Below are 22,793 nucleotides of genomic sequence, written 5' to 3'. Positions count from 1 at the left end.
TTTTGCTAAAATTTATGCTTGATTTCGTGCACTATTTGTTCAATCTTATTCACACGCATTCTAGTGATATGTGATATGTAAATTCCTGTTCATCCTCCACAAGATATATGATCTTGTACTAGATACATTTAGTCCAGATCCTCTCCTTGCATTTATGGATATAATTGCTTTTGGTTTCCCTCTTATTAAAATGCAAATTTATGTTCATATTTCCATATTTTGATATAATCCATATGATTGACGCTTACAACCTTAAAGCACACAAAACGTAATGCGCTGTGGTAAACGAGCTAGAATGCATGATAACAATCATATTTGACCTCCCCTCTTATGGGCATGAATGCTCTTAAATTACTGATGCATGGAGAATCATCTAATCAAATGATTTTGCAAATGATGTACTGATAAAACCTATATATCCACTTTGGTCAAGTGATTAACTCTTATCTATAGTGTACAGTCCTTTACCTGTAAATAAAGACTGGTAATTTTTTGTTGTGTTACTTCTTATGTTTTTAAAGGTGGTGCAACGATAAAATTATGAAAGTAGGAAAGGCAAGAATTTTACACTATTTGGATAAACTTGCAATGATGCTACATAAAATTTTGATATGCTGAGAATCATGAATCATGCTTTCTTTCCACTGGTGTCTGTAGCATAATCTTCTTCATAAAAACAAGCAAATAGATGAGGACTTTGATAATATTTTATCTAATGTTGTTTCTTGGGCAGCCATCTCCTTTCAATAAGATATAGAATTTAACTTTCTACTCAAGAGAATCAATTGAAGATCCCATCTGGATTAACATCAACCTGCTCTTGCTGCAGCTCTGTCGATGTATCCTTCTTGCATATGTTGTTTTTTTCCTGTTCCATATTTAGGGCATTTTCTGTCATTTCATTAATATTCTGCTTTATATCTTGTTCTCATTCTCATGCTGGCAGATGCATTATTCAGTGGAAATGCATAATTAGCTCTGACTCACTCACTCCAATTAAAAATATAAATCTCACATCATCATGCCATGACAAAATAAAATCTTGCATATAATTTGATATGTAATTCCACTTGTCCAAGAATTTCCATTTACCATCATATGTTTCCCTCTTCACAATTAAAACAAAAAACGACTGATGAATCCGATTCATTGCATCCTTCGGAGTGTTAACTTTTTGATGAAGGCTGACAGTTTTGCAGCATCATCTATTGCTAGGAAGTGATGATTAGAATTTCTCAAAAAGAACTCCCTGGGGGCTCACTGATCCATCAAACTACCAAATTGGTCTCCTCCGGACAATTTTGTTGGATGAGATACTTGCACAACAGCCATATATTTAGTTATGTTGCCAGATAATTAAAGCTAAAATAGATATTTAGATCAATTAACTGCTCGCAACCGATGGCAAAAATATTAGCTCTTGAAGAGGAGTTGGAATTTGGAGAGAGACAATGGCTACTATGACTGACATGCTCATGCCGGCTCATTTGCCTCAGTTCCATGCACATTTGAAACAGAATGCATCAAAGAGGAGGGGGGGATTAAGGCAACCTATTGCTGGAATTTATCACCAAACATTCCAGAGGCAGCATTAGCTATTGTAGGCTCAAATTTATGGGCAAGCTGGGGTGCATGGCATGACTACCAAAGAGCCATGTTCTGTGAGAACTTGTTTACTTCACTAACCATAATCTGAAACATAGAATTCAGTCCAAAAAGAAACAACTCTGCTATTTTTCTGATGTCAAGATAGCATTAATAACTCCTTTTTTTTTTTTTTTTTTTTGGCTTTCAATATGTCCTCAAAGGACAAACAAAAATATACTATATGTACTCTTTAGAAGAGATCCCCCATTAAAGACACAAAGACCACCACTGCAGCCAAAGCCATTGGCAGAAGGCTAACACGAAGGCGATGCCCATCTCCTCTTGGAATTTCATCTGGCAACGAGCATTCCCCACCATTGAAGAACACCCTCGCCGGGAACCCGTCCCCCCTTGGAACGTCTATACCCGACGTGCGCCGCTTCGTGAATGTGATCACTGATTGTTGCTTGCCCGGCAACCTTGGATCCTTCGTCGGGTTCTTCCCATCGGTCTCTGGCATCAGGTAATTCAGACCCTCCAAGCCTTGGAAGAAGATGGTGTTTTTGGGTGTCGTCAACTTGGTCCCATTGAATGAGTACACCTTCTCATAGCCATCATAAGCTTTCGGCATCTGAATAGCTGAGAACCAGTCCCTGAAAGTGTACTCCTCCCAATTGAATATGGTGATCCTCGCCGACCATCCGTTCCGATAGTCCGAAGCAAGATGCCAGTTGATGCTAACTCCACAGGTGTCCCAGCAAGGCATGGGGTTCGGTAGAGCGAAGTGTTTCATCTTAGCCCAAGCTTTGGCCTTGGCTGTTCTGTTCTCTGATGGAATCAGCAGAGCCTCCGGTGGCAGCAATGCTGCACGGGCATCGGGGTCGCAGGTATCTGTGTCCGGGCACCCGCAAGCACAGGAGCTGCATGGGATCGCCGAGTCGTTGTAATAGGCCGAGAAGGAGACGCAGCACCGCGATTTCTTCGGTGCAGGCCTTGATATGTTGCAGACCACCTGCCAACTAGCAATGGCATAGCTCTTGGCCATGAGACCGCTCGGGTCCGGGAACTCCATTGGGCTCACTCTGAAGGGAGGGCCGCAGGTGTACTCCGGATTGAGCTGGCCGGTGATCTTCCAGTTGTGAGGAGGATACAGCGCAGTCCGGTTGAAGTCGGGCGGCATCTTGAACACCTGAAGCTGAAAGATGGCCTTGGACTTGGTTATGTCCATGGTTGGTGGTAAGAGGGTGCCATTCTTACAGCAATAAGGTATCTTGCCAATCTGTGTATCATTGGCTCTCTCGGGAGGCAGATCGGCGATGATGGGCTTCTTCTGGCAGCTCATGACATTGCTGAAGTCGAAATCCTTGTAGAACCTCCCGGCCACACCGTAGATGCATTCGGATGCATCATGCTTGAGGGTGTAGGCGCCTCTCATGCTGTTGATGAATTCCCCACGCTTCCACTCCCATGTGAGGTTCCAATTGTCGAGCCGGCCGAGGGGGTGGTTGTTGTCGAGGGTCACTTGGGCAAGGTAATTGTTTCCATAGGCCTGGAGCACATCGTAGGCGATGGTGAGGTCGCCATACCGGCGCGGCAAGAACTTGGTGGGAGGAAGCTTCTTGGTCTTGGATTTCTTATCCTTGACGCAGCACACATACATCTGGCTTCCTGCATAGCAATGAGAGGAGAACGAACAAGTTCTTATATTATCTCAATGCTAAATTTCCTAACTAAAAAAGATGAGATGGATTCATAGTTCACTTTGTATCTATATCTCTTCAATCAGATCCTCAGGTCACACTAGAATGTCTTCGCATAGGAAAGCTGCAAGTTTTTAGACAACCATATGTTTCTGGTTGTATTCACAAATTCCCCAGTTTCACCTGCAAACTATTCTAAAATTTACAAACATATGAATGCTTCAATCCTTCATCACCTCCATTCTAGTGCAAACATTGTATTTTTATCACCGAAAAAATGCTGGTTACGAATTTTGTGTCTAGTTACTCTAATCTGTGCATCCAGTAACTGTAATCAATCAGTTCTAATTATGGCTGCTTTCCAGACCATTCCAAGGCATCAGGGACAAGCTTCCGCCTTGCCAAAGTCTACTAAATTTTGATGCATTTTGTTGCACCATTAGGATGAAATCTCGAGAACCATGCATCAGCAATTATCTGTAAACAGTTCGATTTATGAATTCCATTAATTATCCATAGCTTCATCATTGAGCACTCATACAATCAAAAAAAATCATCGAGGACATAATTTATCATAAACCATCTGTGTTTATTTGACTTCAAGTGTCATTTGTTTCTACTTGGCTTCTCCTATGCTTGTTTTCTTTAATTACACTCTTTCTGAAATATAATTTTTCTCTTATTTTCTTCTCCTCCCTGGACTTTTCCCATACTGTCTGTCTTCATCCCAAATTATGACCTCGTTCTTTTTGAACTGATGAATCCTAAAATCCCAAACAAGAATCAACACCAACTAGGCTTTCTTCAAATCTGTAGAATGCTTCGACCAATCATCCCTTTTCAAATCTTTCTTCCATCTCATGCCAATGCAAGCCAATGACTCACAGAACTAAATGCGATGCTTACCTTTAAGAGCCGGCTTTGGGCACTTGAACCCATCATTTTGCAGCTTGATCGTCTTCGGCATCGGTATCCCCGGCGGCTTCACCCCAAACAGCGTTCCTGTTATGTCGATCTTCACCATCATCTGATTCAAGTCCCCTGCAGTATCAACGGCATTCAGCAAATCTGCCTGCGGGGACCCCGAAAACGATGTGCCATTCTCCACATGAGCAGGGAAGTCGGTCCCATCGGTGATCACCGCCCCGGAAGCCGACACCAGGATCTCCCGGTGCTGAAACCCGATGAAGATACTCCATGCCTTGAGGTCCTCCGTCATGGTGTTGAGCACCGTGGCGGTCGACTTGAAGGCGTAGGATTGGGCCGTCGCATTCTTGACATAAGGGTATTCCCTCTCTCGAGAAAGGAAGTCATATGTCAAGAAGATACCGTTGCAACTCTGTGCAGCCTTCGGCAGCTGCCCGGATTTTTCATCGCCGCCGCCGTAGTCATCGTAGTCTTGGGCTAGCACGCCGGTCTGAATTAGGATGGAGAAGAAGAATGCCGCGAAGAGAAGGGATCTCCAGGGCGGCATTCTTCTTGGGCTGTCTCTGAATTGGTGATCTCAGAGAGGAGGGTGGAGGAGGAGATGGCGAGACATGGCGGGATTTGAGGTGGTTGGGTGGTGGAAGGGAGACGAGTACTTGTGGTGTATGGTCTTTGTGAGGGGTTTTGTGGAAGTGGTGGTGCTCTGTTGCGGCTTCTCGTTTCGGATTTGCCAAAAAAAGGGTATTTGGTTCCGGTGAAGGAGATGAAATGGAGGACTTGGGAGAAGACCTTGTCAGCCTTGTTCTCCTCCCCTCAAGTTCAACCAACAATTTGGAGGGAAGAGTCACCAACGGCCCTTGACATCTTTTTTGACATTAATACCTCAGCACGTGCAAACCGCATGACCAAATCAAGAGGAAGGAATATGATATATTAAAAGGGCTTTAATCCAAACAATATAATCTTTTTAATTAGTTCTTTTTTCTCTTAGATTCAAGTAACTTTACAATGATAATAGATGAAGTTTATTCAATCATTCTCCTTATTTTTATTTTTATTTTTATTTTTTTTTGAGTTGGATTGCTAGGTAAGGGCAGGTGGTAGTGGTGTTGGTGTTTTTTTTTTTTTCTTTTCAATTTTTTCGAGTGAAAGCAGCATAAAAGTTACTAGGTAACCAATAAATTGGCATAGATCAAAAAATTTTGATTTTGATTTTGGATCAATGAAGTTGCCAAATTAGATTGCATATATTAAACCTAAACCATTTACATGTTTAATATAATTTTTCTAAAGTGTTTTTTATATAGAAGAAAGAAGGGAAGATATTTATCTAAGTTTAAATACTTAACACCAAAGAATCTAATTGAAACATCTCTTTAGAGAAGGGTTACAATCATTATGACAATACCTACTTTATTGATATATTTGATATTAGAAAATTTTACATAAAGATTTATTTAGTTATTGACTTGTCAAGGTAAATTGATTTTTTTTTTTTTCAGAAATGTGCTTATTTATGGCTCCTCGGATGATCTGGCCTTTGCATCTGAGTATGAGATATGAAATATGTAAATTTAAAATACCCAATACATGTATTTTGGATAAACAAGGGGGTGTCTATGTATTTGTTTGTGTATAGCACAATGGGCCGAGTAGCTGGTGGACACACAGTCATTGCTGCAAAGAATGCGAAGCTAAAAGACGAAAACTTTCGGCAAGTCACCCAATAGGACCAAGACCGGGCCTAAGTATCGCGTTGACCGTGGATGTGTTTGCCTATCCAAGTATCGCATTGGAATATTGTGTAATGATTGGAAGATTGGATCTCTCTTACCTCCACCTTGAACTAAAGTCCAGAGGATCCATATTCAGATGATTGCCTTGAAGAATATTGGTCGGCCACCGCCCCTTACTGCATTAATCATGCCATCAACCCATCCTTCCTTTTTAATATGTTACATTTAAAATATATATATATATATATATATATATATATATATATATATATATATATATATATGTATATATATATATGTATATATATATATATATGTATATATGTATATATATATGTATATATATATATATATATATATATATATGTATATATGTATATATATATATATATATATATATATATATATATATATATATATATATATATATGTATATATATATATATATATATATATTTCTTCCAATGGGCTTTTGTTTTGATTATGCTTGTTATCCGACAGAAGATGGTTGTTTGGCAGCATTGCATGTGTAATAGTATCATTTCAAATAAACATTTCAGGGAAGAATGGAAGTAGATGTTGTAGTCTATAAATATTATGAGATATTGTTTAAATATTATGAAATATTTCTTTGAGTTTTTCATGGCTATCCCTTTTTTTCTTCTTTTTTTAAGAGGAAGAGAAGGTGACCGTGGCCTTATTTTTTCAAAAATAATAAAGAAAAACATAAGAGTACTTAAAGAAAAACTACATGATTAATTAGAAGAAAAACAACAACAGAAAAATCTACAACCAAAGAATATAGGGGCTTGGGCAAAAAAAAAAAAGATATGTAGAGGATAATTAATATAAATAGAGGATACCTTCCCTCAAATGGAGTAGTATAGAGATTGTCAAAAAGTGTTAGTGCTATTCGTACATGATGCTACCAGGTCATTTTTGTTAAAGAGAAAGATCTTCCTATTTTCAATGAATGATTCGATTAGAATGTAATTCCCTCGTATAATTGATTCAGATCTTTCAAAAAAATTTAGAAAAAAATAGAAAATTTGGCCAAAATAGGGTTTAGATTTTTTTTTAATTTCATTGATAATTAAAAAACAAGAGTACATATCTTCTATTTAATTATAATAGTGAGGTTTGTCTTTGCATAATCGAATTCGGATTTCTTTTCTAATTCGAACAAGATTATATTTTTCAAAAAGTAGATATGGCTCCTACATCAATTTTATCTTTAATTAGATATTTTGTTAATTCTTCCTAAATAAAGAGGTACCCTTGATCAAAGTTTTTTTCGAATAGAAAAATTCTAATTTGACCAACCGACTAACTATGTTACACCCTTTAAGCGATAGTGACACATCATAGAGCTTGAAAAATTACTTGAATTTTTTTATAAAAAAATATTACCTCAATCAAGTATTATGTCGATAAGTTATGGTCTCCAAAAATTTAGTATGTTACTCGACTTTTCAAAACTGTGGATCTTATTTAACTATACCTCTAGTCATCAAAGTGGTCCACATAAAATTTGATGATTCTCTTAAATCAATAAATCATCTTCTAAACTATATGTATTGGTGTTTTAAAGGAACCAAAATCATATGGGGCGGCCACTAATAAAGATCATATGGGGTGAGCTTCACAATATGCCATGTATCCCTTAATACTAATCTTAAAGTATGAGTCTAAAAGTTAAAAGTCAAAGACTTTTTCTACTAACGGAGTCATCAGTCCCATGATATATAACTTTTTCTTTCTTTCTCATTTTCAGTACATAATAATACATAATATGACCATATGATACAACATCTACTTTTTTGATATATAACTTTTTCTTTCTTTCTCATTTTCAGTACATAATAATATATAATATGACCATATAATACATACTAAATATATAATGAAGTGATATATATTATAAATTTTTTTGATATACACACACCAACAATCTAATACACACCTACAGTTAAATTGATATATAGTTTATCGAATTTAGTTTCACCAGTATAGAGTATACTGCTAATTGATACACATCTCTAGATAAAATAATATATAATTGTTAAAACATAGCATTCATCAATACATCATATATCAGTAAATGATACACGCTAGATGACTTATTGATATATACTGAAAGCCTTTTTGATACACATCTAGTAACAATTTAATACACACTTATAAATAAATTGATACATAGTTTATCGATCTTAGTATTTACTAATACATAGTATATAGTCAGTTGATACATACCTAACAAAATATTCATCCAACATCCAAATACACACCTCTAGGTAAAACAATATATAGTTTTCGTAAATTTTTAGATACAAAGATCTTAAAAAAGAAGAAGAATTTAAAAGAGAACAAAGCATCTCGAGGTTTATATTGGATCATTGTTGGGTATGTATCAAAAAATCTTACAGTATATATTAATAAGCTATTTAGTGTGTATCATTTGTTTATATACTATATACTGATAAATGTTATATTTTGAAAACTATGTATCACTTTATTTAAAGGTGTTTATTACAATATTGGATGAATATTTTGCTACATATGTATCAACTAGTCATACACTGTGTACTGTGAATACTAAGTTTGATAAACCATGTATCAATTTAGCGTAGGTGTGTATATCAAAAAAACTTACAGTATGTATCATCTGATTATATATTTAGTATGTATCATATGGCCATATAGTGTGTATCGCTATGTATTGAAAATGAGGAAGAAAGAGAATGCTTTAATCACATGACTAATAACTGCGTCAGTGAAAAAATTTTTTGACTTTTAAACTCATACTTTAAGATTAGTATTAAGGGGCACGTGACACATTATGAATCCCACCCCATATGATCTTTTATAGTGCCCGCCCCATATGACTTTTATTCATTTTAAAGATCTTAGCTCCCTTCTGTGAAGTTGAAGTTGGTTGATTGCCTTAATGAAATGGATGAGGTTTTAGTGTTTTACCCATCCCTTCTTTTTGTAAAGACAAAAAAAAGTGCCGGTGTCTGAGACATGAAAATCCGCATTGGCTTTCCTCCTAATAAAGATCATAGTGTTCCTTTCTTTCTTCATAGATAGCCAGTAGTGTTCTCATCATGGGTTTAGACTGTAACTTGGCAGTCTATGTGACACTAACATATGATGAATATCACCCTCGTAAGCCATAACACTAGGTCGCAAGCAAGTTGGAGCAGATTAGGTATGATATTAATTCTATTGGTTTTTACCTTTTAGGTCAAATTAGATCAAGAATAATTTGAGTGCCAACTAGAAAAGTTGGTAAAGCTTCTCGTGGTAACGTAAGAGATCTAGATCCGATCCTTCTTATCTCCCCAAAATTTATCTAAGTTTTCACTATTTCTGGTTCTCAAAAAATATATAATTAATTATATATTAAATATCATACAAAAAAAATAATAGTTAGATAACATGTAGACATTGTCAATGATCCATTTTACACAAAATTGATTGAAAGCTACATTAAAACTATCAACATCAAACTTGATGATCAATTTCAGAAATGTTATTGGTAAATGCAAATTAGTTCCTTAGATTCAGTAATTATCTCAATGAAACACATATAGTGTATGACTTCCACGTTATTACAGATTCTAATTGAGTCATTCAATGACCCATATCCGATTCATCTTTTTCTTTTGGACGTGGCCCAAGCGGGATTCATTGAAAAAGAGTGCAAAGTGTTAGCCTAGGCTTAAAAAAACAAGGAAACAGGATGCACCAGTGATCTAAATGTATCCTATTCATACTTCAGAAGAGTTGCTTTTCTATGGATTCTGGATACTTTAGTTTATAGGACTTTTCTTCTAATGGACGAATGCAAGAAAGGTTGGTGGCTTTTGCCATTCTACGTTTAGAAGGCAGTTTCAACCATGCGCCCACAAATTCCACATCCGATTTCTTTGTTTGGATTATAATATTATCAGTTGTCGCGTGGAGGCCACTCGCCCTGGGGTCAATAGGCTATGCCTATGTCATGGGAATCTCCTGCATATGGACTTTGACCAGGCCAATAGCTCTTCTCCTTTGGACCTTTCTATGAACCCTAGAATATCATTATCTATTGATCTCTGGTTTAATGGTGGATCAGCATTACATGGGTTGAAGGGGCTGCAAAGGTGGAAGATACCTTGACATTTGACAAAGATTGAGGTGGAGACTTCTTCCGAGCCTAGCTAAGTTTTTCTTATGTTGTGTTTGATAGCTGGCAATCTATCCATATTGCTGATAATTTAATGTAGTAATCTGAATTACTACGTTTGATATGTTTTTTTGGATGGTAATCCAAATTATCTTAATAATTTAATTGAAAATCGGATTAGCAAAAAAATGAAGTTTAGATCATCCTCATCCCTATGCTTCAAGGATTGTCAACTGCACTAATTGGCACCCTCTTCTCAGCTAGATATTTTTGGAAACAACAATCACATTATAATGAATTCTTTTTTTTTTTTGTGGGAGGGGGGAGGGGTGCTCTACCATGTTAATTTTATACTTTAAAGAGGTAAACTTTTTGTTGTAATTTGTAGCTTAAAAATTATTAATAACTACATGATTGATTGCTTTAAAAGACCTTCATTTTTTTTGTTTAATTAATATATCCTTAACTTTTGGTTAATAACATTACCTCAGCTTTAATGACAGCTCACTTCATGTGCTACAAAAAATGCTAATTATACTTTCGTCCTTTGAAATTTTTTTATTGTATGAAATTTTTAGTATGATCAGATCCGCCACCAAGCTAGTAGACCAATTAAATTTGAAAGCAACACTACCCTAGCTCCATTTTCCATCCTCTTTCTTCATTGTTCCTATTTGACTGTGTTGCTTTTTGATTAAACTGATCCATCAGCTCCACAATCGATTTGGTCCAATCAATAATTTCTCATTATGCTTCCATGAGAAGATCTTCATAAAGTCCGTTTTCTATATCTAATGACTAATAGTTTCGAGGCATATTTTTAACAAGCTCAAGATTTCTATTCCTCCGTAACTTCCCATATTGTTGAACTTTTGATAAAAACTTGTAGGCTCACAAGGGCCTATTAAGATGACTAGTATAGTGATTGATTACCAAGTAGCAGTGGACAGACATAAACCTTCCAAGCCAAGGACATTGACCTTTTGCTTCAAATCAAAGGGTCATAATTGGTTTTATATATAGCTGCTGGATTTGATCCGGTAATTCTCAAATCTTGATCCACGGGAGCCTGGACTCAAAATATTTTTGCTAAGCTATAAAATCCAGTACGATGCAGTTCAGTTGTAAAAAACCTTTTTCTGTAGGGCAAGATTTTTATTCTTTTTTATATTCAGATCAGATCTCGTAAAAATATTTTATATTTAGATTAGCATTGACCACAAAGATAATAAGAGTCTTTTTAATTTGTTGGATGCAAATTTTTACGGTTGAAGATAGTAAAAATCTATATCTTTTTTGTTCATAATTTTTTTTTATTTAAAAATTTTTTCACATAAATCTAATGTTTACGTTAATTTTTGTTCCTCCAATTTTTCTTTTACTGACGTAGTGTTACAACAGATCTAATGCAACTTGGGAGTCGAGACAAGCCTTACAATTTGTTTCACCCACAGGCTAGCTGTCTTGCAATTTGTCGCCAACAAACTTTTAATTTTTATTGGTGAAATAGTTTAGTGGACTGCTCACTTCAAGGCTCAAACCATTAACCATGTCATGCTAGCCAATAGATTTATTAAAATATATCTAATGTATAATAATATGCTAACATGCTACAAGACGAATAACAAATAATAACTATGCCACGCACCTCCGCACCAACCAAAACAGTAGAATAAGGGTGCTACATCTACCACAGATATCAACGATCCATCCAGCCCCTCACCTCAAGAACAAGGCAAATAAACCCCCAAACCCCAAGGAAAATCCCATATCCGATGCTCCATGACCTATCCTCGCCTGCCAAGTCGAGCCCATAGAAGATGTTCCCTACCGCACAAGCTATAGCTGCTCTTCCCACCCAGTAGTGATACCAATTCCAATATCTCCTCACCTTTGCGTCCTTGCCAGGCCGGGCAAGAAATGCCATGACCTGTACAAAATAGAACCCAAATCTTGGATCACCAGGCCTAGCCTACTGAAATGCATGTTGTATGAAGAAAAAAATAATAATAATTGTATACCTGGAGGCAGCCAAAAACCAAGATGAAGATACCAAGGTTCTTGTGAGTGTCTATGTCGCCTTCGCCTTCGTCGTCACCGAGTTTAAACCCGAGAATTATACCGGCGACTCCGAGAAGGAAACCGATCCCCTGGATCGAGATGTGTGAGTAGAACCAGAATGGATCGAACTGCTTGAAGTATCGAGCCATCATCATCCCAATTGGCATCAGGACTCCCCATCCTAGCATGACCAGTATGGCATGCTGCTTTTTGAGATCAAAGCCCGAAACACCTCCCTCTACCACATCTCCTGTGGCTCCTCCTCCATCCTCATTCTCCCCTGCGTACACAGCACCAAGGCAATCATGTTGTGTTTAATTAATTAAAACATTTGTTATGTGGAAGCATAATTACTTAACCTTGGAATTTATCTGATCAACCATTTGATGGTCTCATGCAAGCATGCTCACATAATATTATGCATGCGTCCATTAATATCATACATCCCAAAGTGTAACGTGCTATATTTTCCATCCTTCTTGAGACCATGCAAGGTGGCAAGTTTAAGTACTCACCGCTCTCGCCACCACCGGCGCCGGAAAGATTGATGGAACCCGAAGCCATAGTCTTGTGCCTTGGCAAGTAGCCATCGGAAGAAGGCAGGTTGTTCTGAGGCCCCACTGCATAGATGAGCCTCTGTGGAGGCTGTGCACTGTTGAGCTGGAAAGCGAGGTACAGCCGGGAGCCCTGCGACGTGATCACCGACTTGCCCTGGACTGGATCTAGGCTCCCTTGGTCCGGCGGGCACCGCTTCGAGCTCGTACCACCAAGATAGTATCTCTTCACAATCCCCGGGCCACTGCTGGTGATCCATCCGGCCATGGCGCTGCTGCCGACCATGCTGCCATCACCGGAGAACCCGATCGAGATGTACGATCCGGTGTCGGGCGCCGAGAGAACGTAGCTCCATACGTTGGAACCGGCATTCTCATACTGCATGTCCATTCCATATATTGGAGTGGTGATCAGACATGGTTAGCTACGTAGGAGTTGGCAGCAATTCCACAACGTAATAATTAAGATAATAAATTGGAATTAATGGAGTCGAGAGGAAGCTAGATGTATACCCTTAGAATGAAATCTTGTGAACTCCATGCAGAGAAGCATCTGAGGGAGGAGGTGTTGAAAGGGATGAGATGGCTGACACTTAGCTTGGAAGAGCAGGAATCTGATTGGGATTTCACAAGGAAGGCGAAACTTGTGAGGAAGAAGAGGAAGAGCGTATGGAGGGAAGAAGCTTTCTTCATCTCCACCACTTCTGTTACTCCACTCGTCTTAGGAGCTGGAATCGATGCTGGGTTCCTGGGTTGTGTTGGGATGTTTATAGGAGCCACTGAGCAGGTGGAGAAACCAATATTTTAGTGAACCCAGCTCTTTGCCTTCAGGATATATTCTGGTGTGGGAATGCTATGGCAACTCAGAGAAGTCACTCAAAAACAATCACCCTGCTACTTTGCACCGTCACAACGCCAATTCAATATGCGACACCAGCTGGGTGACATTTAATTTGGGTGGCTTATTACTTTAGAGTTTCTTAAGCATTGGGTGTAAAGAGAAACTGTGGGCTTGTGATGTCTATCCGGAGTAGGTGCATCTAGGAAGACAAGTGGTTGTCTCCACTTGTAATAAACAAAAATTTATAGAAATAAGAGCTGCGGATCATCATGCATCAACAGTGGTTAAACGTATCCATTGGTTCTAATTGTGGTTCCAATTGTTTTTGTTATTGTGGATCTCGGTGACTGATGGGCAAACGGCGACCAAAACATGGAGGTTAGTTTGTCTGTACTTTGGAAGATTAATTGTTTTGGACAACTCATGGCTCACAGTTATAATTAACTCACAAAACCTGGCTATGATCTGTTTTCTTGAAATCAAAATATCTGTGGCCTCAAAATTAACTCTGAATGGTTAAATCTATAGAAAACCTTGCAACGCCTTGATGCCTTTAGGTCCGCTACAGATCAGTAAAATGAATCTAGATATTATATGTCTCGAGACTTCTTTCTTTTTTTTTTTCGGCGGGGGGGTGTGGTGGGGGGAAGGAGACTCCTTTAAATTATAGATAAATGGATGGCTTAAACAACTCCCCTTTCATTCTGGCTTAGGAATCTTCCTTCCTTCTGATTGGCAGTTCAATACTTCAACCACAAGTCTACCATGATTATTATAAACGAAGAGGCGCGTGAAGACCACACGCCACTTACTATTAGCTCTAGAATCCAAGGTGGCCTTGTGGTTCAAATTTGTAGACTAGCTTATCATATTATAATCTCGTAATTTTGTTTTATTTTGGGGTTGTCGTTGAGAAAAGTTGTGCCATGGGGCCCTTGTTATTCACATAAATGCAATGCTCCTACCATGTGATTGAAGAGTACTTATACAATTTATGTAATTTGTTATTGAATATAATTATATAAGCAATCAATTGTAGTCTACAAAACTGTGAAATCGGCAATTGTGGATCTGATGAAATTTTTGCATGCCCATAACCAATCCAATGAAGTTTTTTCTTTTTCAAAAAAACTATTTTTCCACGCTATATTGTCACGTGGTCTGTGTATCCTACATGATTATTAATTTCAATGCTGGATGGAAAAGTAACTAAAAAATATTATATTTAATTAACTTAATAATTTATAAAGATAAAAAGTAAAAAAAAAATAAATAAATAAATGTAATTAGTGATGTTGGACAAAACGTGGCAACAGCTCCTATACTCTGAGGTAGCATTTGGATATCCAATTGTTATTTCTAAAATAGGAATACAAATTCTTAGAGAATAGTTATTCCTTTTTATTATTTTAAATTTCTATTTGGTTGGAAATCTGGTATTCTACTTTATTTCAGTGCAATTAATACAGTACTATTTCAAACCCTATTTGGTTGACATGGGAATAAACCTCTATTCCATGAGGAATAGAGTATGATTAATTTTTCAAAAAAGATAAGAATGCCCTAGGCCAAGTTTAGGATATGAGTTGATTTTGTTGACTAAGTATGAGCATGACGTAGTATTGTGAGGCAGCAAATAAGAATATGAATTTTCAATTGAATCCAAAATAACTTGCATACAATAAGAGCTTGTACAATTAGTAAAAGTAAAGAATGAAAAGCAGAACTTCGCGATCGCAAATGCGGGCCTCACCGAAGTCGGGGGAGGGGTTGGCAGAAGTGGCTCCACCTCCTTTTTTAAAACAGGCGAACTCTGCTTCGATTTTTTTTTTTTTTAGATTTAAAGACATGAAGTTGGCAATTGGATTGTTCAAAAACATGCCTCAATAAATTGACAGACTAAGATAAATAATAAATATTTATAAGTAAAAGAAAAATATTAGAAGATGGCTCAGGACATGCAAAGTTAAATGTCATTGGAGCATCGCGGCTATAAGATATAATAAGTAATGATATAGTTAAATCTTATCTCCCAGCAACGCTCAATCTTAAAAAAAAAAATGAGACAATCATCATTACCCAAAAAAAAAAAAAAATTTAAAAATATGAGACAATCAATTGCTAGCATAAAATGAGCTGCACTATTTAGCATTTACAATTTGATAGTATAAAAAAATTATAAATATTTATAAATATAAAAAAAATATTAGAAGGTGACTCAGAATATATGAAGTTAAAGTTATTGGAGCATCACGACTACAAGATATAATAAGAAATGTTATAGTTAAACCTTGTCTTCCAGTATTGCTCAATCTTAAGGCAGCCCATCATTATTGCCAAAACAAAAAAAAAAAATTCTTCAAAAACGTGAGACGATCAATTGCTAGCATAAAATGGACTACACTACTTAGCATTTATAATTTGATTGTATAAAACAAATAAGAAACATTTATAAGCATAAGAAAAATATTAGAAAGTGGCTCCAGACATGCGAATTCCATCATCATTGGAGCATCGCGGCTACAAGATATAAAATGTAATGACCTAGTTAATATGAACTATGCATGTCCAAGATTTTATATCATATATCCTAATGGACAAAAAATTTCAAAGTTTAAGGCATCAAATTATAAGCTCGATAATAGGAATATATATCTCAACATAGGATCAAAGGAGACAAAAGTACTCATTAATGCACAAAGATGGTCAAAAAAGCAAAGTGTATTGGGATAGCCAATTGATTATCAAGATATAGATGTATCAAGTACTAAATGACTAGATGACTTGCTAACCCCCAACAATAATAATTGCTAGACACTGTCAAGCAGCAATCCTAACATCAGTAACATTACTAACTTAATCTGTTTGACTTATCCAACTTACATTAAATTTAGATTACTAAATGTAAAGTTTAAGATCGTAAATTGATAGAAGTAGTGGAACGAAATTTGGCAAAACCATATGCCAACACTTCAAACATGAATGCATAAAAATTGACTAAACAAATGAATTAGTGATTTTTAACTGAGCAATACTATTACTACTATTGCATAATGTGCATCAATTAAAAATAATATAATTTAAAAATATATGAAGATGTTTGTCTCTATCCATTATCTAGCTCTAAACTTAAGGGACAACCTACCAAACTATGCAAGAAGAGGATCATCCAAAAAAAAAAAAAAGAAAAAAAAGAGTCGTCGGTGTAGAGCAGAACGAGAGAAGAATAGAGGCAGCAAGGGACGCACCGAGAAGGAGTGGTGGAGAGGATGGAGGAGAGAAGATCTGCGGATGATTATGACCCATCGAGAAGCCGAAAGGGTTCGAACAGAGGCTGCGGCATGAAGACGAAGAAGTGGTAGATAGGATTTTACCCCTCACCTTTTTTTTTTTTTCATTTTTCATAAATGACACCACTATTTCGAAAATAAGTGAAGTGAGAACATGCAATTCTATCTACCACTATAGAATTTATCTTTCAAAATCAAAGAGCGCTAACCGGAATATATAAATCCGGAGGTCCACCATCATATTTTTGGACATTTGAGGGAATAAGGCGGAATAAAACCTTATTCCATCGAAAACCGGTAACCAAACGCTACTTGAACGTATCCTGTTTGAGATCACCACGGCTTTTTTATAATCTTAAATAATAGGACCGTCGAACGACTTCATATCTTTATGTTTTTTTTTTTTATTATTCCTTGCACATAAAGCAAGAAACGGAAGAACGGCATGAATATTCCCTTTATGCAGAAGAAAGTTCAAACGCCACATCCACTCCTAGTATTATTTTAAGCTAAAGCCGCGTGGAGGCCACGCTCCCCTTCGTATTATATCTATTTTAATGATTTTGCCCTTGAAAAAGGTGGTGAAAAAAAATAGTTGTGGGTGGTTGGCATGTGCTGCTCCGGGTCTTGTCGCTGCCTCCCCATTTTTAATTCACCTAAGGCTGCAAAGCGTTTTAGCACACCAATCAAACCCTAATTATGTTGATCATGTTTGTTACAACAATTTCAAAGTATAAGCACATTTCAATCTGAAATATATCTAGAAGGCCAGAAGACTCAACTCAATTATCTCTTTAGTTCTCATATTGCCTTGGCATGAAGAGTTGGTGTTATTTATCGAGTTGGTTAAGATCCATGCATATTGCAATTGCAATATAGTTGTTGGTATCAAACATGTCAATTTGAAGAAAAATTTAAAAAAACTATATCTAGTAGAGCCTGAATTTATGAAGAGTTCTTCAGTGCCAAATATGGTATAGTTGTGATTGAGAGTCTTCCTTAACTCCAACAAATATTCTCATCTTAGCATCTATTATATATAATAACTATAATATATAATGACCTACATTGTTTTCTATAATTCACTCGAATCCATAAGATGGTGGACAAATCAAAATACGACATATTAGTGTAGCAAGAGATGTGACGGGCAGTTGATGGAGCCCTATATCATTTTTGTCGGTCAACAAATAGCAATCAATTGTATATATGCACCAGTAATGATTGTTAATTAATACTATTACTTGATTTTAAATTTAAAATATTATATTATTACATTTTTAAAAATCAAATTTAATAAAAATATTTATGAAATTATATTATTAAAAATAATTTTGAGTTCTATGTTCATAGTGCTAATTAACCAGAGATGTAAATAGTATCCAACAAATTAATTTTCTATCATAAGCTATGAAAGCTTTTGTGTAGATAACATCTGATTGAGTGCTATTTGGTTGACCAAGGTTAAAAATAACAATAATCCAAATGCTATAGAAGTCACTTAGAATCATTATTTTAATATTACAACTATTGTGTGATCAAAATTATAGCTATTATTTTATGTTTAATTGTTCATATGAATAAAATGATATTTTAAAATACTAAGACTACCTGCTGTTATTGAATATTTAGTTTAGATAAATAAAATATTATAACTAAAATTTTGGTATAAGATACAGTTTAAGATGATCAATGTCCCTTATCATATCATAATGGCCTCTGTAATGGCTTTGAAGAGGGCTAGCTACATCATACATACACACGCATATATATATATATATATATATATAGGAAGTATATCGTGTGAGAGAAGTGGTTTAATGTGAGAGGTGAGAGGACATAATAATAATCCTTGAATCTATATCAATGGTTCAAATGAGAGCATAGTTGTCCAAACTATCTAAATACCCCTAGGGTTTATCCATTCCTTTTTTTTTTAAATTTTTTCACACACGCGCGGTGCTCATCTAAACCATTGATGTGGATCCAAGGATTATTATTATGTCCTCTCATATTAAGCCACTCCTCTCACTTGATACGCTACTTTTATATATATATATATATATATATATACACACACGCGTGCGCGTACATGTCCGTGCACGTACATATAGTGATATACAATAGGAATATAAAAAAATATAAATATAGTAATTTTAATTTAATATTTATATTTTTTTCTCAAATAAAATACTATTTTGAAATTCAAATATTTTTACTATAGCTTTAAAAATTTATTTAGTTGAAAAATTACACTTACTAAAAGTTAATTTTTATTTATTGAACAGTGATTATTTGATTATGAAATTACAAAATCGGCAGTTGCGGATCTGATGAAATTTTTGCATATATATAATCAGTTCTTGAAAGGGTTTTTTTCTTAAAAAAAAATATTTTTCCATGCTATATTGCCGTGTGGTCTATCGCTATTACTTACCACGCGATCTAATTTTCTTAGAAAGATGAAATATGAAACAAGAACAAAAGAGTGAATTAGCAATCACCAGTGGCGTTGGTCAAAACGTTGCAACAGTTTGTATACGTTGAATGCATCTAGTTTTAGATCGCCATATTTTTTAATAACCTTTAAATAATAGAGCCGTTGATCTGTTTTATGTTTTAATGATTTTTTTTTCCTTCCTTGCATTTGAAGCAAGAAAGGGAAGGATAGCATGAATCGTCCCTCTCTCTCTAAATGCCAGAAAGGGAAGGACAGCATGAATCTTCCCTTTCTCTCTCTAGTGGTCATCTACTCCTATATATTACTTTAAGCTAAAGCCGCGTGGAGGCCACGCTTCCCTTTGTATGTTGATGATCGTACCACTAAAAAAGCTTACGGAATTATTAAAAAAAGGAAAGAAATAAAAAAAAGGTTGTGGGTGGTTCCCATGTGCTACTCTGGGCTTTTTTTTTGGGTACGATGCTACTATGGGCTTTGTCGTTGCCTGCTTCATGACAGGTCCGTGACCCATGGATCCAAGAAGGCTGCACAATCCACAATACATCTAGAAGGGTAGTTAGGAAATTCTACTCAATTATCTCATTAGCCTTCAAAGTGCCATGGCATGACAAATTTATGTGATTTATCATGTTAGTTTGGATCCATACATACTGCAATTGCAATATGTATCCTTGTTAATGTCAAACATATCCACCTACAAGAAATTTCCAGCATCTAAGAAAATAAACTGGTAATGCCAACTGCCAGCACCAATATTCTCATTTTACCATCTATCATATATTATAATTGCAATAGATAACAATCTGAATTGTTTCCTACAATTCTACTCAATTATCTCATTAGACTTCATAATGCCATGGTATGACCAGTTTATGTGATTTATCGAGTTGGTTTGTATCTATACATACTGCAATGGCAATATATATCCTTGTTAATGTCAAACATACCGGTCTACAAAAAATTTCCAGCACCTAAGAAAACAAATTAGTTGTGCCAACTGCTGACACCGATATTCTCGTTTTACCATCTATCATATATTATAATTGCAATGTATAATAACCTGGATTATTTTTTCTAATTCACTCGGCTCTACAAGATTAAAATGTCACCGACTAGTGTAGCATGAGATATAACAGGGTAATTGATGGAACCCTTAGTATTTTTTTTTCTGTCAACAAATGGTAATTAATTGTTTATGTGCATTGATCATGGTTGCTAATTAATCCTGGTACTTGCTTTTGAATTAAAAATATTTCATTATTTTATTTTTAAATATCTTATACTTTTTAGTCCTATTCATAGTGCTAAGTAAATAATGACGCAGATGGAATGGAACAAATTATGATGGATGGCAAATACTTTGCTTCTTTTTTTTTCTTAAAAAAATAAGTATCGAACAAATTATCTATGCTTTGATTCATTGTCAAGAAAAATGAATTGGATATAAACGTCTCTGAAAGCACAACAGGTGTAAGCATCCAGATAGCAACAGCAAGAAAGCAGGTTAAAATAAGAAGATGAAAAGCATATTATAACTATAGTTTCTATATCCAGGACCTCAATTTGTCAACGAATTAATAGCTAGTCATTGACCAGTTTTTATTGTTCTTTTATTCCAATTGCCTACACTTGTGCGTTGTTTTATATATACAGTTCATTCTTTTTCACAATTAATATACCCATTATATATGTATGTGTACGTGTGTATATATATATGCATGCATGGATGCTTGTATGCATGTATGTTTGTACATGCAAGCATGCAATTTTTTTTTTTTTATCCATCTATTACCTTATTTTGGTACACAGGCTAAACTAAAAGATATGCAATGATCAAGAGAAGTGACCATAAAGTAAAATTGTATTCAACGAAACCCCATATGAAAGCCAAAACATGGCCTATAAAGTAAATTTTCCTGGATCATTTGTACCCTTGATCAAATTGTCAACAAAACCTACAAAGTATCTCACTCTTGTGCTCATGAATGGCAACTTTTCTCGAGCCACCAGACTCAGCTATAAATTACGAGTCGATGGTTACTTTACTGTGCAAATGGAGTTCGTTTTATGTATTTTCTTAGCTTCAAGAAAGTAAAATGCTATATACTGGAGCAAACTCTTTCTTTAAGGTACACACACAAATACGTAATAAGAATTAAAAAATTATCTGCAAAAATAACTTCTTTGTTTTAATATTTATATTTCTCACTCACATAAAACAGTATTTTCAGATTCAAATATTTGTACTAGCTTTAGAGAATTATTTTATTGAACAATTACACCAGCTAAAAATTAATTTTTATTTATTGAACAGTGATTAACAAAATAGCCATTACTTCAGATATTTTCCCAATTCCAAATAATCATGATAATGCATGCAGTTCTAAGTAAATAATGGTCGCTATAACTGTTGCACCCATTCCCTCGATACCAATAAAGAGATAATGACACTATAAAATCTTGTTGCCGATTAAAAATGATTTCTATTGTTAATTAATAATGATTCAAATAAAAAACATTGTTCTTTTTTATCATTAATTCTTATTTAATTTTCTTTAGAGTGGCAATTAATATCCGTTTTAACATCCAATATTCTCTTCTCAAGTGGTCTCCTCGTTCTGTGGTTCCTTCCAAGGTTGGATTCGTGGAACCTGGTATTGCCGATGGAGGAAGCCACAGTCTGCGATGACTTCTAGCACTAGTAATATTTTTGACCCTGGAGGACTCATTAGGTTGCCCGTACACGAAAGGAACGCGTTAAATGGGCCCGTCTGATGTTGGTCGACAGCCCCAACGTCACCCTGAAAGCAGCCCAACCCTTGACCTGCAATCTCTTTCTCTCACTTAAATATTTGTCTTTCATATATCATACAAAAGCCTCGCATAGCTGTCATTGCTGGATTCTCCACCTTCCTTAAAGAGATTTTTTTTGTTATCGTATCTTGATGATGATAACGATGATCACATAGATGATGATTGATGATGTTGATGATTTTATTTTTTCTAGTAAAAGATGATGACGATGATGGCTTATATCAATTCATTGAGCTGAATAAAATGGTAGTGACCTCCGTCATGGTTCTGGGTACAAAAAAAAATGATGATGATATTTTGTGCAGGTCTTACTTTCATCCCAGAGAAATCATCAAATTGATACTTTCACTGAGTGCATCACACACGCCAAATAATCTATAAAATAGAAATCTTGCAAAATTGGACACTTCACTTGAAGCGCTGCAACCTTAAGAAGGGTCAGGTTGATTTAGAGGAGGGCGGGTGGTCAGTCTTGAGAGATGACTGAGGACCATTGGCTGGTGTCCTTTTTAAGTGCGATCCATTCGAGCACAGCTGACAGATGACCTCTATTGGAGGGGGCAGGATAGTTTACATTGCCTATCAGATTTGGCTTTCTAGAAATAGCCTGGATTTCGAGGGCAATGTGGTTCCTACACATCGGATGTTGGA

The 22,793-nt window shown here is 35.8% G+C and overlaps 2 protein-coding genes across 2 annotated transcripts; both read right to left on the bottom strand.

Annotated features, from left to right (window-relative positions):
- Positions 1-1,799: 1,799 nt before the first annotated feature.
- Positions 1,800-4,915, bottom strand: LOC140854686 (COBRA-like protein 10). Its single transcript, XM_073250730.1, has 2 exons — positions 4,194-4,915; positions 1,800-3,255 (listed from the first exon to the last, which is right to left on the bottom strand). The coding sequence occupies exons 1-2, from the start codon at positions 4,759-4,761 to the stop codon at positions 1,838-1,840; spliced, it is 1,986 nt and encodes a 661-aa protein (XP_073106831.1). The 5' UTR covers positions 4,762-4,915; the 3' UTR covers positions 1,800-1,837.
- Positions 4,916-11,722: 6,807 nt separating this feature from the next.
- LOC105035245 (cytochrome b561 and DOMON domain-containing protein At3g07570) lies at positions 11,723-13,537 on the bottom strand (the record flags this gene model as incomplete). The annotated part of the gene is made up of 4 exons (XM_010910732.3): positions 11,723-12,051; positions 12,143-12,462; positions 12,698-13,115; positions 13,250-13,537. Coding segments are annotated over 4 exons (1,257 nt in total), but the record flags the coding sequence as incomplete, so codon positions are not given.
- Positions 13,538-22,793: the final 9,256 nt, after the last annotated feature.

Source organism: Elaeis guineensis, chromosome 1 (assembly GCF_000442705.2).
Source record: "Elaeis guineensis isolate ETL-2024a chromosome 1, EG11, whole genome shotgun sequence".
Taxonomy (NCBI): domain Eukaryota; kingdom Viridiplantae; phylum Streptophyta; class Magnoliopsida; order Arecales; family Arecaceae; genus Elaeis; species Elaeis guineensis.
Note: the sequence above shows the minus strand (reverse complement) of the source record. Positions and strands in the feature narration are given on the sequence as shown.

Excerpts from the sequence above, each read along its gene's own strand:
- LOC140854686 (XM_073250730.1), bottom strand. The coding sequence starts at position 4,761 with ATGCCGCCCTGGAGATCCCTTCTCTTCGCGGCATTCTTCTTCTCCATC. Across the intron at positions 3,256-4,193 it reads CCCAAAGCCGGCTCTTAAAG|GAAGCCAGATGTATGTGTGC; the intron begins GTAAGCATCGCA and ends ATTGCTATGCAG.